General features: G+C 39.6%; 3 protein-coding genes across 3 annotated transcripts; 2 read left to right on the top strand and 1 right to left on the bottom strand.

The window, feature by feature from the left end:
• Positions 1-294: 294 nt before the first annotated feature.
• rrh (retinal pigment epithelium-derived rhodopsin homolog) lies at positions 295-9,564 on the bottom strand. The gene is made up of 7 exons (XM_046413259.1): positions 9,044-9,564; positions 6,503-6,693; positions 3,713-3,812; positions 2,924-3,077; positions 2,124-2,292; positions 767-945; positions 295-604 (listed from the first exon to the last, which is right to left on the bottom strand). Exons 1-7 carry the CDS (start codon positions 9,153-9,155, stop codon positions 499-501), a joined length of 1,011 nt encoding a protein of 336 aa, XP_046269215.1. The 5' UTR covers positions 9,156-9,564; the 3' UTR covers positions 295-498.
• Positions 9,565-10,320: 756 nt separating this feature from the next.
• Positions 10,321-12,080, top strand: LOC124072093 (cytochrome c oxidase subunit 8A, mitochondrial). Its single transcript, XM_046413258.1, has 2 exons — positions 10,321-10,512; positions 11,739-12,080. The coding sequence occupies exons 1-2, from the start codon at positions 10,399-10,401 to the stop codon at positions 11,832-11,834; spliced, it is 210 nt and encodes a 69-aa protein (XP_046269214.1). The 5' UTR covers positions 10,321-10,398; the 3' UTR covers positions 11,835-12,080.
• An 886-nt stretch (positions 12,081-12,966) lies between these two features.
• Positions 12,967-17,319, top strand: LOC124072092 (glucosamine-6-phosphate isomerase 2). Its single transcript, XM_046413257.1, has 7 exons — positions 12,967-13,114; positions 13,579-13,714; positions 13,831-13,932; positions 14,257-14,439; positions 15,150-15,334; positions 15,530-15,704; positions 16,058-17,319. Exons 2-7 carry the CDS (start codon positions 13,591-13,593, stop codon positions 16,114-16,116), a joined length of 828 nt encoding a protein of 275 aa, XP_046269213.1. The 5' UTR covers positions 12,967-13,114; positions 13,579-13,590; the 3' UTR covers positions 16,117-17,319.
• Positions 17,320-17,858: the final 539 nt, after the last annotated feature.

Below are 17,858 nucleotides of genomic sequence, written 5' to 3'. Positions count from 1 at the left end.
AAGAAAACTTTCTCTTTTGCAAAATAGATTCAGCTACACTCATCCACCAACAACTTGGCTGAGTTTAAAAATATGCCGAAAAATAAGGTTACATTTTAAAGTTTTACCTGCCCAATAAGCTTACTTGTCATAGTGACACAAGCTACATCATTGTCACTAAATTTGTATCAGATGGAAGAGTTGGCTGTATCAGCATAAAACATGCAGGAACAAAGAATGATGAACTTTCCTTTTCTTTTTTTTTCTTTTCTTTTCTTTCTTTTTTTTTTTTTTTTGGCTTTTTCCAAAGCGATCCATACACAGAAAGACTGCCTTTGTCAGTTTGATTTTGGAGTAACTGGAACACAAGTTAGCCAGTGGAATTTACACAGTAAACACCACAGTGCGGTAGGTTAGAAAGAAAAACACTGATAATGATTCACGTTTCATCCAAGCAATCTTCTATACATAGATTTAATGCCATGGTATAGTAATACATGATACCGATGCGACTTCACCTCACTGGGTCAGAGGTTGTTGGGAGGTTGTCATGGGAACCTGGGTATTGATGGTGATTCGCTGCCTGGTTTGACATCGAATCATCCCTATGATGGCTCTTCTGAACCTGCAGGAGAAGATAATTTACATGTTATTTAGTGTTTGCACACATGCCCCTCTCTACCCTCCATAACGACATCTCACCAGCACATTAAAAACTAGCACATATCGGACTCACATTAACTATTAATATATTATGTGTTATCTGTAATGAAAAGAAAATACCCACTTTTTGTTTGCGATGACATAAATGCAGGGGTTGTAAAAGGTGGAGGACTTGGCAAAGAGTGGCGCAATGATAGCCATGGGAGCGGGGATAGTCTTCGGGTCACCAAACGATGCCCAGAGACACACCATGGAGTACGGAGACCAGGCCACGAGGAACATGACGATCATCACTATGGACATCTACCAGTCACAAATACAGCAACAGAGATGTGATGTAGCTTCTATTAAAGGGAAACATCGCCAGTTTTCAACCAGTTTTGTGTCATTACAGTGTTGTTTGGGGCTTCGCACCAACCTCAAATCAAACTGTGAGACAAGGCAGTGTTGATCACATATGAACCTAGATTCTGCTAAATCGCTTCCTATTTCTCACCTAAAATGTTTCTAGAAATCTCCAACAAAGAAAACTTGTCAACAGGAGGCACCGCCATGTTGTTTCCTGTCTTGTGAAAATGGACTCTGAGATATCTCAGATCAAACTATAAAATAAAACAGTGCTGATGTTCATTGGCTGTTTCTTGCCTCAAATGTTTTCAGAAACATATTTTAGTGTACTGTATATGTGTCAGCCACCTTACTTCTTCCTGTTTCATAAATTAAGCAATGCTCATCAGCCAGAGCCTTTTGATGATGTCCTGCAATCTGGCTGTTGTAGGTTTTCTGCCTTTTGAGTGAAGAGAAAACAGTTCTTTTTCTTGGTTTTCTCTAATTATGTACCAACAGCTGCAAAAATATTTGTATCTTTTCGCCCAGTTTTAAGACAAGACCGTCTTTCTGGTGAAATACCTTTGTGAAGAAAATGACATGGCATGCTAACACTGCTGAAAGCCTTGTAGAAAAGGGACTCAGTCATTCCCCTGTTATGCTTTCCCTGCTCAAGTAAACCCACAGCAAAGGTACTTGATAGTGTGGAATCTGTAGACCCCTAGTGGTCTGAAATTAGCAGGCATTCACTTATGTATTATACGATCAGTTATTTCATTCTGTGTTGGCCGTATTAATTAAAACAGAATACAGATGAGTTCTGCGCGGTCAAAAGAAAAATGCAACTGTAACACGACAGTCCGACATCGGTTGCATCAATATTGAATTTCAGATACGGTGAGACCTTGATCGCATTTCACATCCCTGCTGTGGTTACACAGTGAATGCTTTTCACAAATAACACATTGTTAAGCAGCAAAATGCAGTAAAAACTCAGTGATTGATTGACTGACGGCCAGTGAAGACGATAGATGACTGTATCTAACCCTAAAACTGGCAGCCCACACCAAAGCCGCATGCCAGTGTAACCGGAACACTAACTCAGTGACAGGAGAGCAGAGGAAGGAAGGGTCTCATTGTGGCTCAGTTTTCACCTTGGTGACATCCATCTGATCTGACCAGTCGATGTTGATGCTGTCCAAGCAGTTGCTGGCTTTGTATCTCCTCACAGTGACTGACACATTGTAGTAGCAGTAAAACATGACAGACAGGGGCACCACAAAGTTCACAGCAATCACGGCCATGGTGTAAGAGATGAAGGAGCTGAGGAGGAAAAGCAGAGTTAGTTATAGTTTGTGCTCACACACCGATGAAATGAATTATGTTTGATCATATGTCTGGCTAGCCTTTAAACAAAGAATCAAACCCAACCAATTAACTACACAATATACTTTATACATTCATGAATGTATGCTGTACAATCCTGCACATTATACATATTGATTCACTACATGTGTTCATTATTATTAATATTTATTATTATAGTCGGGATAATTATAATTTTTAATTAAATAATTATACTGTACTAAAAATACTACCATTTACTATTCATCAACTTTAATTCATAATTAGTCCATACAGTCAGCTGTATGTTTGCAAGGGGAATTCAGCCCTGTTGACAAAAATCTCCTGTTGACATGTTGTTCACAAAGTATTAAAAACTATTTTTGCTAAGAATCATTTAAATTTGTCTTTATGACCTAATGTGAATGTGATTCTGTACATTTTGACAGGTCTGAAGAATTGACTGTGCAGTGGACACAGTGTTTCTTTTAGCATTTTGTCTGGCTCTAGTAAAAAGTTGTGATGGTAGCATTGTCTTGGTAGTTTTTAAACGAAATGTTACAGTTACTGTAAAATATGTAATACCATCTGCAGACTTCTGATAACTCACGCATCATTCTGTCTCCAGTTGATGGTGCATGTGGCTCCAGTGGGGTCAGGGGCATAGCCAGCCCAGCCCACTATAGGCATTGAAGACCAGAACACAGCATTCAACCATGCTGCCAGAATAAGAAGGTTGTATGATCGCATTGTCATTTTCTGGCCTGGAGAGAGAAGACATGTCCATTCATTATGAATCTTTCATGGCAATCTCAACAGTAGAGATGGTGTTTGATGGATTTAATAAAAGTTTAAAAAAAAAAATAGAAAAACAAATTGTCATGGTCAGCGGGCTAGAAGTGACATAACAGTTCTGTAATGTGTTGTCAGCTTTCCCATGGGTGTGGTGCTGCTCTCTTGTGCAGCATGTTGTGTTTTTACGCTCGCATTAAGTTAAAATATTCTCATCTTAGCGGTTCAAGGAGCAGGAGTTGCACCGCTTTTTCAAATACCTACATTTGATCGTACACAGTTATGCATGCAAACCCGATCCACAGCCACTTAGGATGGGACGCTGTTCTGACTGATGTCAAGGTGTAAATACTGCAGAGATGAGGCTTGGTGTGACTGGGTCAGTTACCTTCCCTCACAGTTTTAATGGGACAGTCAAAAGATTCTGGTAATTTAATGATCATAAAACTGAAGAGACGCCTCTCTAAATAAACCAAACATCATAATCATCATGAAGATTTATGGCAGAACTGCTGCACTTGATAACAACTGACTGTATATTGGCTATTTAATTCTACATTGGAAATTAAGCCATTGCCTGGGGAGCAAAACAGCCGTAAGTAGATACCTATATCTGGTCTGCAGATGGAGAGGTAGCGGTCGATGGCCACCACAGTCAGCAGGCCGATACTGGCCATGCCAAAGAAGATGTTGAGAGCTGCATAGATCTGGAGACAGCAACACAGAAATGTAAACTTTTCCAACAGACAGATCAAGATAATGCTCCTTTTAATGACAACAGGCTTTGATGTTGCCTCGAGCTTTTTTGGTTCAAACTAGTTGGAAATTTTCACACATAAAATAATCCATTCACTTCTGCTCAACAAAAGTTGGACATTTGTTCCACCCAACCCATAAAAAATCAGTTGTGTCTGTATGCCACTGTTTGGCCAGGACAGCAAACGAGAAGTAAACCAGGCCTCCCCACCCAAGATTATTCTTAACTGCAGTTACAGTGCTGTAGTGATTTGATCTACGTACATGTTTGAAGGTGCTGTTTTTCAGGAATTTTAATAAGTGGTGTAAATAATGATTATTTTCATTACTGGTTAATCGAGTAATCATATCGTCAAAAAAAAAAAAAAAAAAAGGAAAAACGGTTTGAATCTCAAAAACTGAAAATTAAGTGGCATGTTGTTTTACCAAAGCACAAGTAAAAACACAGAAATGATTTGTGGAAAGTAGGAAGTCCTCACATTGGAGAAGACAGAACCAGTGGATATTTACCCTTTCTGCTTGAAAAGTAACTGTCAAAATGAATCAATTGTCCAAATAGGTGCTAATTATGTTTACGTAACTGATTCTACATTTTTCATCTCTGATTTTAACTAGTATGACAAACATATTGTACGACCGCATAAAAACTCAAATCAAAGTGTAGATCAGTCGGAAAAGGTTGCACTGCAGCACACAGGTTAGGTTGCTCTGTGATAGGAGCCCTGACTGTAGTCTCGGCTTTCAATCAGTATTAGATAACTGACTAATAAACAGGCTTGTAACTAATCTATTGTACGTCTATGTTCACTTTTCAATGAATTTAAAAAAAAAAAAAAAAAAGCTGACATTTTACATCCTGATCCAGTGGAGGGCAGTAGATTGACTGACTGAATGCAGACACCTTCAAGTTCTTCCACACCAGACTCATCCAACCATGTCTTGGCATGTCATGGCTGTAATAGAAAAGGGTCTTCCCCTAGCTGTTGCCACAAAGTTGGAAGCATAGCATTTTGCAAAATGTCTTGGTATGCTGAAACATCAAGATTTCCCTTCACTGGAAGTAAGGGACCCAGCCCAACTCCTGTAAGACAGCCCCATAAAGAAATGTGTCTGTCAGGTGTCTGAATACTTTTGTCTATATAGTGCATGACGTTAACACATCCATCAGAACACACAAAGGGGCATGTGTTAATTTTTTTGACAAATGTACAGAGTAGATCCTATGAACCTTTGCTCCAAAGTTAAAACATTTGACTCCGCTTCTCACTGTAGATTAGCATCACGTGGCTCAGTATCACAGCACAATAACAAGGACTGAGGGAAAAACACATAATCTGCCATGAGATTCAGCAAGTGTAGCAAGTTGGCGTGCGTCAGCCAGCTCACAGGTTTAGTCTCATGGCCTGCTCAGGATAAGTCAGGTTCCTTTGTGTAACATTCTCAGAGGTTTTAGAGAAACACAACGACGTGGAGAACAACAAGCCTGGCGTAGCTTCTGACCGGGTCTTATGAATAATCTCAGTTCAGTTTATTTATATAGCACCAATTCACAACAAAAGTTATCTCATGGCACTTTCCAATTAGAGCAGGTCTAGACCAAACTCTTTAATTAAATTGTAATACAGAGAGTCCAACATTCCCCCTTTGAGCAAGCACTTGGCGATAGTGGCGAGGAAAAACTGCCTTTTAGAAGGCAGAAACCTCAGAGCAGACCCCGGCTCAAGATGGGCGGCCATCTGCCTTGACCGGTTGGGTTGAGAGAGAGAGAGAGAGAGAGAAAGAGAGAGAGAGAGAGAAGGAGAGGGGGGTGGGGTGTGAGAGAAGGAGCACACAAACAGAGATGCATAGCAGCAGTAATAATACTAGAAATATTGGAACTGTAGATAATGATAATGAAGTATACAGGAGGTACTAAGGTGATTATGATAGTAGTATTAGTAACAGTAATAATGGTAGTAGCTGTACAGAGTAGTAACAGAATTAAAATAGATGATGACTAAACAGTAGTAATCGCAGTGAATAGTTTCCACACTTCCACATTTTGATATAAGTAAAGGAAGGAGCTAAAGCTAACATCTTAGGTTTACAGACTGATACATCACTGTGGTTCAAAGTCCAAAGTCAATTCTCTCTCCATCTCTCTTTCATTTTAATGTCAGAAATGAAATAACTAAAAACGCCATGACAGTCTTTGCTGCTGAAACAGTTCATGTAGGGGTCTACAGTCTGCAACAGGCCGCACACAGTACCTAGCAGGACTGTGACGGTTATTTAAGGTTCATTTATTCAAACTGTCACAACTGTGGGGGTAACCCTCAGGTGCGGATATATTACACTGTATGGAGATCGACGCATGTAATGCAGAAACAAGCTTCACTAGTGTGAGGTCTGCCAGGAAACTTTCATGAACCACATCTTCTTTCTGTACCTTCACACCCCCATTACTAAAGAACTGTGCAGTGAGCGATGAGACCTTATGGGAAAGGACCTTGAACACTTTTGTTTTTAATGTCAAAAAGGGAAAAGAAATGACACACACATCTACTCAACTGTTACGCTTTACATGTGTTTTTGATGTATATGTTGGTCGTTCAATCGGCGACATAATGTAACATACGAAGGCGGGTTACATTCCACCCACCTGACAGCCAACGTAGCCAAATTTCCAGCTGCCGTGGATATCTGAGGCAGCTGACAGGGGGTAACCGATACCAGCCACTCCAATGTCAGTAACTGCCAGGTTGATTATGATGAAGTTGGTGGCAGTGCGGAGCTCCTTAAACTTCACGAACATCAGCAGCACCACAATGTTGCTTGCTAAACTGACGACACCTGGAAAGAGAAGACATGAAATGGTGTAATTATACGGATGTAGAAGTGAAACCTGCAGCATCTAACCCCACATTTACTCTACGCGCTTCTTCTGATAGCTCTAAAACACGCCAAATTCTGTTTAACTTTTTTGAAAAATGTTTGCAAATCATAATAATTTTGCCTTTCTGAGGATATAAAAGTCATCTATTTGTTTTCAAAAGAAATTCAAAATGCTGTCATCAGTACAAGACTGATGGAAATCGAAAGGAAAAATCTGACAACACGCCTCAAGTAAACATGTCCGTTAAATCCAAAATATGAAGAAGACTTCATTGTTTTTGCTCATGGTGCAAAAAAGTTTCGGTCCAGTCCTGTAGACTGACTGAGAGCGCAAAACGTTGCCATAAGAGAACTGCACAATTATGGATTCAGGAACAGTTTTAAAGACATTAGCTGTTAGTCATCAGATCCTAAGCAGCAGCAATTAAACATTAAACCTGATCTCATATCAACCAATCTCATCAGCCAACAACTGGATGTCATGGGTTTGCTTGTAGTTTGTTTCCTGTTTTATTTTAAAAGTATACTTTAGTCTTTTGTCAGCATAACTTTAACTGTGTCTGTGTTTTCATACGTTTGACTGCAGGCCCTGCTGTGATTGGTCTCACCTGTCTCTCATTATCCTCCCCTCTTTTGTGTGGTTAGAGTGTGTGTTCCCATCGTCACTCGTTGTCATCTTGTGTTGCTATCTTGTGTGTTTATACCCACTTTGTCTTACTGGACTGCCTTGTTTGGATTTGACCCTTCCCTCACCATCCTGTAAGCCTTTTTCTCTTTTAGTATTGTGAGAATAAGTTCATTGAACTGTTGTAGCTCTGTCTGTAGCGTCTACGTTTTGGCCTTACCTCTTACCCCACATGCACGAGCGTGACACTGGATATGTTACGTAATGCTATCAGAACAGCTTTTCAAAGGATAAAAATGGACTCGTTTTCTTTAACCATTAATGTCCTTGAATAGTGTAAGTCCACCTATTTATTTTATATGCTACCTATATGTCATGCTACCAGGTTTACTCTGTTTTGAAAACACCTAATGATCTAATCGCCCACCTGATCATCCGAGTAAACAGCAAATCCTCAGAGTCAGTAACTCCATTACTGGAGGGAGCTTTACTTTGCTTTAAATGAGTTTCAATAGAATAAAAACATTTATTAAATGTTTTTTAATACTGTGAGCACTCAAATAATAAACCATTGATCCACGTTTACTGGGGTGGACACGGACATCTCAGCTATAATGTACTGTTAGTTGCTATGAGAACATGTGACCTGGACGAAAAACCAATTTTTGACGAATACATGTTGAAAATGAGCAGGATTTTTGCTGAATACAGAACTTACATTAAGCAATTTTTTCAAAACTTCTGTGCTCAACAGCTACAATAAGACAGGACTTGGACATACACACTGTGTACAGATTTACAATGCAACAATAGGGCTAGGCCAACATTTTGTGTGTGTGTGTGTGTCTGAGAGTAAATTACATTTACATACTTGCAACACCAAATACTTTTGAAAGATACATAATGCCTTCTGGATTATGTTATCAACACAATATTTTTTCGACACAATAAATAAAACCCAAAGTTGCACAATGACACAGAATCTGCATAAGTTAACAGCCAGTATATTTTATTTGTTTTCCTACGATACCCACTCATAGCAACAGGCAGTTTCATGCTTCAAGTATACAGTACAGGATTATTAACTATTTAACAATTTAGAGGCATGTGGAGGCCCGCAAATTTTCACCCAATAGTGTACTACATTGAGTTTTTGTCCACTGAAAGGACACCCCAGAGAGCTCTTCACCATGTTTTCTCTACTGGAAGGACATCCAAGAGGGCACTTTATCATGTTTTATCTTGTCCTCTTTTAATAACTTACACTAAATAGGAATGTATCTTTGTAGTTTTTGAGAGAAGTGGTTGACAAGATGGCATGCCTGGGAAAGACAGGCAGTAGAACATTTTGGCTGGGAAATGCATCAAGGTTTCAGTAAATTCATTTAAAAACATTTCTGTACTATGGCATATGGGGGCTATTTTTTGATGAAAACTGTTTCCCGTGTTCCTCCCAGCTCACTACTGATGATTTTAAACTGAACTCTAATGTGTGTTGAGTGTTTTAAACAATGACTGAATGCAAGCACTTCTGATTTGCATTTGACTTCTGAGAGCTACATTATTTAGATACAAGTTGAACATAAAGCAGATAAATCACACTGAAACAGCACAGCATCCACATTGTCAGAATGAAATCTGTTCGTGTATTTTTAATCCAGTACGTGGTCTTCTAATCCTTACCTGCAGTAATAAGATATCCAGCCACAATGTTATGCTCCAGTTGGGTGAAGGCGCTTTTTCCTCCATAAGGTTCAACATCATCTGAAATATTGACTCTAATATCAATCCCCATGTTATTAGGTATTCAAAAAAAAGACAAATATTACACCTAAATGAAGTAAACAGTCTCCTCACTAGCTAAGCACTAAGGAAAAACTGAGATCATAAAAATCAGAGTAAGAGATGTAGAGAGTGCAAATAACTTTGTCTAACTAAAATCTGTAGGGTATTGTTGTGGAGAAGAGGGGGATGAATGGAGGGATGTGGTGAAGGGGATTAATACATACCACTGGTCCCTTGTGCCCAATTAGCAGGTGGCAGTCTGCATGTTACACAGGCTGCAAGGCTGCACAAGAGAGGATTAGCGCTCACATGGAGTTGCCTGTAGACTGGGCTTTGGCCAATAAGATTTGACGGTGCAAAACTAAACTTGAGTTCGTGTCTGAATGTCAGGCTAAAGACTGACCACTTTACAGGCTGCACGTACTGTAGGTACAATCAAGGTGTTAGAGGGATCCTGGACTCCAGGATCCAGGTGCAAGGTGTGAAAATCAGACAAATGAATATAAATGTAATGAAAAGGGTCTTAAGGTTACTCTGTGTTTTTACCCAACCATGAGGCTTTGTTTGAAGGCAGGCTTTGAATTTAACTCCAGGCGATGTTCAGTGACTTTGATTTTGCTTTTTGTATCCATTCCCTGACAACAACCCTCTGTGCAAATCCAGTAGTTTCCAGTCTGTTGGGCCACAAAGAGTAACAAGATGAATGTTGTTGGTTGTGATCATTAATGGGAAATAAGTAAATGTGAAGTAGTGGATTATTTTACCTTTGGGGGTATTATTGAGTGTCAGTATTTTTTTTAAATAAACTATGTAAGAAATTTAGTGGAAATGTCTCTTTGGTGGCTGTTAACAACTGATTAATGTCAATAAAAGTGACAAAAAAGTGGAATGGATGTTTGACATGATTAGCATGTTTTTTTAATGTAAAAAACTTTAAAACTCAAAAAATAGTAGTCTAACCAGTAGATCGGTAAATACAGCTGTCAGTTGGAGTATAAAAGTAGCGTGAAATGGATACACATGAGTGAAACAGAAGTACTTCAAAATGCACTATGTAAATGCCTTATCATCCCTGAGGGAGAAAACATCAAACCGCCATGTCCATCTACATCCAGTAGGTGGCGCTGTGCGACTCACGAATGGTCTACGGTGAGGAGAAGAAGAGAAATGACATTCGCATTGATCCACTTCCTCTTCACGGCATTCGAAGAAACTCCAGTCGACAAGGTACACCTCTACTGTTGTAGATAAACATGCCGCTGCTGAGGACCATCGTGAGCCGTGCTGCTCCTGCCCTGCGTGGACCCATCGTCACCCAGAGGGCTAATCTCTACTCTCGACCGGCTAAGGAAAATATTGGCGCAGTTGTAAGTCTGCTGTTATCGCTAAACCACCTTGGGCTCATGCTCACTGCTAGCAGCCATTTGCTGTCCTTGGCTGATGAGGTCAAAACCAGCAGCCAGTTTTTAAATGGGTGTGTTTTGTCAAACAAGCAAACTTGTCCAAATAACATACATAACTTGAATGAAAATCGTTGGATATCCGGTAGAGTAGGTTATGTATCCGCATAGTATGTTCATAATAACAGCGCCACTTCTCACGGAGTTAGGCCAAAGCTAACACACGGAACGTTAACGTTAGCCATGATATCTGTTGTCCCTGTGACTTACGTATGCGTCCATGAAACCATGAAATGATGGCTCCGTTTACAGTTGCACAGGAGTGAGTTAGTCTGTTCCCGGTTAATCCTTATTGTGTTAACGTACTCAGTACCGGCCCTGGTTGACGCTGGTCTCCCCGTGGCCTTCTTCAAACATAAATACGAAACACTTTGTTTTCTATACAGTCGTGAAGCTGCCTTATAGGGAATGTTGATTTTATTTTTCTTACCATGGAAGTAGAAACCTCTGGTGTTGCGTCTATGCATTAACAGAGACACCGAGCTCTATGTGCTTCAGTATATTTTATGTTATTTTTACATTCTGTTGCCCCAAAACATTCATTCCATTCAGTCCATACTGTAAATCAGAGAGGGCTAGGATGTAGACGGTATTAAGTAGGCAGCTGGATGATAAAGTGTCTGAAAAAGTAATGTAAGTTCAAATGCTGACGTACTAAGCTTTGGAGCTTAGTTTCAACTGGAGTAGTTGCTCACTTTGCTTTGGATCTTGATAATATTGAACATTTTAACAGATGGTATCACCACAGTCTTTTCAAAGAACAAAAGTAAGGCATGAACTTTATGGTTAAAGTAGAGAATTGTTGAAGAGAGGAGTAATATGAACTGTGTAAGTATTTAAAACAAACCCATGGTGTCATCTGTCATTGTTACCCTTCCTGTATGGATATCCTGGTCACATTTTTGGCCCTGATTCCAGTCATAGTTCTTTTGAATATTGGATGTTTGCTGATACTGAGACTTAATCTGCACAGTGAAAGAATAGTGAACAGTGGTGTTACAGAGTGGAGCATTTTCCTCTCGAGAAATGGAAGACAACCTTCATACAAGGCTGCATGAAATCGTGCCACTGTCAGCACGGTTCAAATGAAAAATGAATACAGAACTGTGATGTCCTCTCTGTCTCATGTCCAGGAAACTGTCATTGGACTTGGCATGTTGTCCCTGGCCATCCTGGGACCATCTGGATGGGTCCTGGCCCACTTGGAGGACTACAAGAAGAAACAATAAAGTGGACATTTTAACAGTCTCATCATACCTGGTTTGTCCAGCCTCCTGTCTTCAGTGACATCCCGGGACCATCGTCACCATGTTCTTCCTTGGTGAAGAATGTGAAACCAGTTTTACAGTTTTCTTCTACCTCTCCAACACTTCACTCCACATCGCAGATAGAAGCCAACGGAATTCATAGAAAATTGTATTGTACATTTTCCCTCTTAAGGAGCATGTTACAAGATTAAATTTTAAACACAACTATCTTGCTTGTTATGTGTATGTTTTTGTCTCTTTTGGAGAAAGATTTTAATTCAGAGCTTTCTAGACTGATAGATTTAGATGAGTCTAAACTAGATTTTTTTGCATCCCCCCAGTGGATGTTTTCCCCATCTATTGCTTTTATAAATGGAATTATGGTCAGTTTGGCTTTTTTTGACAAAAGCATTTACAAAAAACCTTTTAATGTCAAAGTGAAAACATTTCTACAAAGTAATGTCAATTGATTAAAAACATCTAATGTTAAGTGATTGCATAAATATTCACCCCTGTCAAGTCAGTATTTAGTAGATACACCTTTGGCTGCCATCACAGCACTGAGTCTGTGTGAACAGGTCTGACACTTTACTCCATTCTTTAAGTTGTAGTTCTCTTGCAGACTGAATCAGATCAGTCAGTAGTGGCTTTCTTCTTCTAAAAGTTAGTTACTATGGGTAAATAATGATTTGAATGTAAATGAAAGCAGAAGAATTCATCACCCATAAATTAAGATCGAGTTTATAAATGCTCCTTGCATTAACAGTGTGCCAAACGTAGTGCAGACCCACGCACCAACAACACAACCAGTGAACTTGGCAAACAGGTGTATTGATTTTCAGTTTAATTTTATTCCAGACACATAGATCCATATCAGTGGACATATGGCATGCCGGTTAAATGCCTCACTGTGTCCTTACATCGACCCCAGCGTCATGTCTGCTACGTTAACATCATCACTGTCCCAACAAAGATACAAAAAAGTTTCTTAATGGAAAGTACCTTCTTAGAATTTTCACTATTTTATATTCATATTGCTTAAGTTTTGCAGTACTTGTTCTTTTTATTTTCCCATTTTCTCTGAAGCATCCAAAAACACCAAGGCAAATTCCTCGTGAAGTTACAGTTTTCCCCGACTGTGGCCCACGAGCACTTCCTTGTTCCGCGTTGACGTCACGTGACCGGTAGTTGACGCATCATGTGACAAAACAGCCGTTTCTGAACACCTGGTTCCTCGTCTGACAAAAAGCCTGTTTTAGCAGGTAAAAAAAAACACGTAATGTTACTTTGAATTTCACGTGAACAGCTAATTTCAGAAGTTTCAGATTAGCTCAGCGACAGCAACTGACATTTCGACAATAGACATTAATTCGACTGAACTTGGAAGAATGTGCTCGTGTTCTAGCTGCCTCGTTTGCTAACTTTAGCCGCCGTCTGGCCAAACTCATCTAAAGAAATCAAAACAGTTCTCAGCGTCCGCTTTATGTATGGTGTTGACTGTTCTGGACCGCAATAATGGATAATAGCCAGCTCATATTGAGGCATAGCTAGATTTGGGCAGATACTTTAAATAAAAGAAATTACGCTCTCCGACTTTAACCACTTTGATGATCATTCGGTTGAAAGTGTTTGAATAGAGATTGGTGTTTTCTAATACTACCACTGTACTGTTCTGGTAGTTGTTCAAGCTAGCTGTATGATTATTACATTCTCTTTATTTATCTAGTAAGCCAATACAATGAGGCTAGTAATTCTGGACGACTATGACCTGGCCAGTGAGTGGGCAGCAAAATACATCCGCAACAGAATCATCCAGTTCAGTCCGTCCGCTGAAAGATACTTTACCCTGGGTTTGCCTACAGGTGAGCACCTTTCACACAAATAACAATAATATGCTGCTAGCGTTGGTGGTCAAAGCATTTCTGCAAATTGACCTGTATGAAGCGGGATGTATATTAACGTGTCTCTTTTCTTTCAGGGAGTACTCCTTATGGCTGTTACCAGAAGTTAATTGAATATTACAGAAATGGAGATATTTCATTCAAATATGTGAAAACATTCAATATGGATGAATACGTAGGTGAGTTATAGGCTCACTAATACAACGTGGAGCCTTTTCTAAAACCTTTCTCTCCGTTTTAGACTTATTCCATTCAACGTTAATGTTGTGCACTACACGCTTCAGCGATAATATAAAGTCATTACTCTTATTTCAGCCTGCTACATGTACTTCTGTTGAGTTTTGTTTCATTGCTAACCATAAAGGTTTTATTTATTTAGATTTATGTTGTGTCACATGTGTTCAAAAAATTAGGTTATGGTCTCTTGAGTGCAAAAAAACAAGTCACCTGTCTTCACTCTGGGCAGCTTTTAGATAAAAACAAATGCATCTCTTTCTCTCCAGGTCTACCCCGTGGACATCCAGAGAGCTATCACTCCTACATGTGGAACAACTTCTTCAAGCACATCGACATTGAACCAGCCAATGCTCACATCCTGGAAGGAAACGCAGACGACTTGGAGGCGGAGTGTCAGGCTTACGAGCAGAAGATCGCAGAGGCCGGAGGGATTGAGTTATTTGTAGGAGGTCAGGCACATGATTTTTAAATTTTCTTTGCACAGTACTGTGCAAAGGTTTTAAGCAGGCGTGAAAAAAGAATGCTGTTAACGAAGAATGCTTTTAAACAAAAAGCTACGTGAATCAACAGAAGAGAAAGCTAAAATCAAATCAATATTTGGTGTGACCACCCTTTGCCTTCAAATCAGCATCAGTTCTTCCAGGTACACTTGCACCGAGTCAGGGATTTTGTAGGATTACAGACAGATCAATCGATTATACCAGAGTGGCGCAAGCAGATTCCAGGTAAAACAGTATAACATTGGTGGTCTCTGTCCAGAAGAGCACAGTCCTAGGAACAACTAAGATACTGTGCAGAACCCTCAAACTCCCAGGCCGTGCTTACATATATGTATGTGTGTATATATGTTAGGGCTGGGCAGGTTAACACATTATCATCACATTAACGCATCAATGAACGCCGACGATCACTCTATTGTGCATCAACACAGTTTTTTTAGTGAGTGACAGTTAGCTAGCTAGTGAGCAACAGACTTTTAAAAATAGTTATTAGAATAAAAAAAACTGCATTAATGCGCGACAAAACAATTGTCAGCGCCAACCAATCAATGCGTTAAATCGATAATAAAGCCCAGCCCTAATATATCTATATCTATATATAGATCCACTATAGCTTTGCCTCAGTTTCTGTCTGGTTCCTTCTCATTGTCTCACTGTAGGTATTGGCCCTGATGGTCACATAGCGTTCAATGAGCCAGGTTCTAGCCTTGTTTCCAGGACCAGAGTGAAAACCCTGGCTAAGGACACCATTGTGGCCAATGCACGTTTTTTTGGCAATGACCTCTCCAAGGTTCCCACCATGGCTCTGACTGTGGGTGTAGGAACTGTCATGGACGCCAAGGAGGTCAGAATGAAAAAACATGATGTTATTTAACCAGGTTAAGATATACTGTGCTATATATTTACTATTTGAACATATCTTAAAACTGACAGTTTCAGTGAGATCATATATTTGATTCAAATATGCCACCCAACTCTGTTCCTACTTTCTTGGATCCACAGCAAGTAGTGCAGTGTAACACTTTTGTCCTGTGCTCAGGTGATGATTCTGATCACAGGAGCACACAAAGCCTTTGCTTTGTATAAAGCCATAGAGGAGGGAGTGAACCACATGTGGACTGTTTCAGCCTTCCAGCAGCACCCGCGCACCATCTTTGTTTGTGATGAAGATGCCACCCTCGAGCTACGAGTCAAAACTGTCAAATACTTCAAAGGTACCAACTACACCAGCAGCATCCTTATTCTCCTAAGTGAAGAATAATCTGGAGTGGTATCTGTTTGTTGATACAAATGGGGTGCACAAAAAATGAGTTTTACTTCTCATTGTATTGCAATACACTTTTAACAGCATCAAAGTATAGACTTAACAATTAAGGTATACCCTGAAGAACAGTGTCATGTCGCAATGTTGGTAATTTGTTAAAGCATTTATGGCTGCAAAGCTATATTTTTATGACATATCTATTAGTGTCGTATCAGAGCTGACACGACACTGCAAAGAGTAGTGCTGTAGACATTTCAGGAATTTTCTGCTTAACTGTATGCTTTTATTTGGTTTTTGCTGCAGGTTTAATGCATGTTCATAATAAACTGGTGGACCCAGTGCTCAGCATGAAGGACCAGTGAAACCAAGATCACCCGGGAGGAGAGCTGACAGTGTCAAGATGGTCAGAGAGCCATGGATCTGAGTGGATAGCCTTGTTACTTCTGCTACTGTTTTATACCCGAATGTCTGAGTGATTGTCCTCACCTGTGCATGTATTCATTGACTAAAACTGTCTTTGGAAAATGTCGGATAGGTCAGATATTAATAAGTGCTAAATGATCAGGTATGATGAATTATAGATGTAATCATGAAGTGGCTGCTCTCATCAGCAGTGGAGATTATCTCTCTGAGACTGTTTGTTTAGCACTTGGCATTTAAAGGATAGTTCCAGTTGATTTTTTTTAAATATTTTATTTTGAATACCCTGCACATGTTCATGTTTTCCCTTAATGTGTCATCACATGGCCAGAGGAAGCAAGTACTGCACCACTGAGCAATCATGGAACTTACTTAACACAAATGAATGTGATCAAAAGTGGCCTTTGACTTTGCTTTGCTTTGGCTTTTGTATGCTTTTAGCATTCATGTGTCTTAGAGATGTGAAATGTGGACTTGGTCAGTCCTTCTCCTTCACCGTGCGCACCCACAGCGCACTGCAGGACACTAAAGTCGAAGTTTTAATTAATGCCAGTTAAAATAACCTCAACCCCAAAGTTATTAGCCTTTTTTCAGAGGTTTTAACTGTTTCTCAAGGCCTTCATCAGTGAAGTGAGTTTTTTTCTTTAGTTGTCATCATGTGACCCAATTACAGTCACATATAGCTGGTCATCCACTGACTCCTGGATAATGACTTTTGACCTCTTCCAGTGAATGCCTTGAGAGAGATTGTTGTCTGGTGTCCAGAGACCCACTGCAGCGGGTTCTTGTACCACTTCGACACTTCTGTCCATGTAGAGTGAATAATTAACTGGTATCAGGCAAAGTTCAAAGTGCAGCTTGATGACAAGCTTTTCTCCCACTGTCTAACCACCAAAGTTCCTCTCTAATGCAACAACTTAATTAATTGTATAGTCATCTCCTTCGCAGCCTTTCAGGTGTTATAGTAGCATGATTTGATTGCATTTTTAGTGTTTGGACACAACATTCCCTCCATGGTTTTCTTTGATCTAATGCCACTCCTTCGGTTTATCAAGCTGTTACAGTTGTTACTTCTAGTTAGTGTTTTTTGCACATGTACTGTTTTAACTCTAATGACAATAAATAAAAAAAAAGTTTGCCAAGAATCCCTCCTTTCATGCTTATCTTTTGTGAAATACATATTTTAAGGTGAAAGAGAAAATATCTTTTCTGACAGAAATCACTTCATTGCTGAGGTCACCTGGTGTTGGAAACAACCTTTGTCTTCTATGTTGTGATGCAGTTCCATGTGTTTCCACAGTGGGGCACTCATTACTAGCATTTGAAACCAATAACTGTACTCATGAAATGCATTGTGATAGAAATCTTAAGCCAAACATTGTGCCACAAAAACAGTCTGTTTGTCAATAACATATATGTATACCATGGTGTTGACTAACAGATAAATAAATAAAACAGATCATAATAAAATTATCTTTTTTTTTTCTTTTTTACTTTTTAAATTATTTTGTCGTTGTGATTGTGATTGCACCTTCCCCAATAATCTTTTTAGAAATTCTGCTATACAACACATCCACTACATGTACATTCAGGGTGGTGATTCGCACTGTCGCTGCACCAGTGACACTTCCGGGTTCCAGTCCGGGTCTGGGCCCTTCTATGTGGAGTTTGCATGTTCTCCCTG

The sequence above is a fragment of the Scatophagus argus genome, chromosome 15 (assembly GCF_020382885.2).
Source record: "Scatophagus argus isolate fScaArg1 chromosome 15, fScaArg1.pri, whole genome shotgun sequence".
NCBI classification, from domain to species: domain Eukaryota; kingdom Metazoa; phylum Chordata; class Actinopteri; family Scatophagidae; genus Scatophagus; species Scatophagus argus.
This window is presented reverse-complemented; position numbering and strand designations above follow the sequence as displayed.

What these genes read in the sequence shown, in the direction of transcription:
- rrh (XM_046413259.1), bottom strand. Translation starts at nt 9,155, where the DNA reads ATGGGGATTGATATTAGAGTCAATATTTCAGATGATGTTGAACCTTAT. An exon ending in CATCTGCAGACCAGATATAG is followed by an intron (nt 3,078 to 3,712) that starts GTATCTACTTAC and finishes TTCTCTCTCCAG; the next exon opens with GCCAGAAAATGACAATGCGA. An exon ending in ATCAGATGGATGTCACCAAG is followed by an intron (nt 946 to 2,123) that starts GTGAAAACTGAG and finishes TGTGACTGGTAG; the next exon opens with ATGTCCATAGTGATGATCGT.
- LOC124072093 (XM_046413258.1), top strand. Translation starts at nt 10,399, where the DNA reads ATGCCGCTGCTGAGGACCATCGTGAGCCGTGCTGCTCCTGCCCTGCGT. An exon ending in AGGAAAATATTGGCGCAGTT is followed by an intron (nt 10,513 to 11,738) that starts GTAAGTCTGCTG and finishes TCTCATGTCCAG; the next exon opens with GAAACTGTCATTGGACTTGG.
- LOC124072092 (XM_046413257.1), top strand. Translation starts at nt 13,591, where the DNA reads ATGAGGCTAGTAATTCTGGACGACTATGACCTGGCCAGTGAGTGGGCA. An exon ending in TACCCTGGGTTTGCCTACAG is followed by an intron (nt 13,715 to 13,830) that starts GTGAGCACCTTT and finishes CTTTTCTTTCAG; the next exon opens with GGAGTACTCCTTATGGCTGT. An exon ending in AACTGTCAAATACTTCAAAG is followed by an intron (nt 15,705 to 16,057) that starts GTACCAACTACA and finishes TTTTTGCTGCAG; the next exon opens with GTTTAATGCATGTTCATAAT.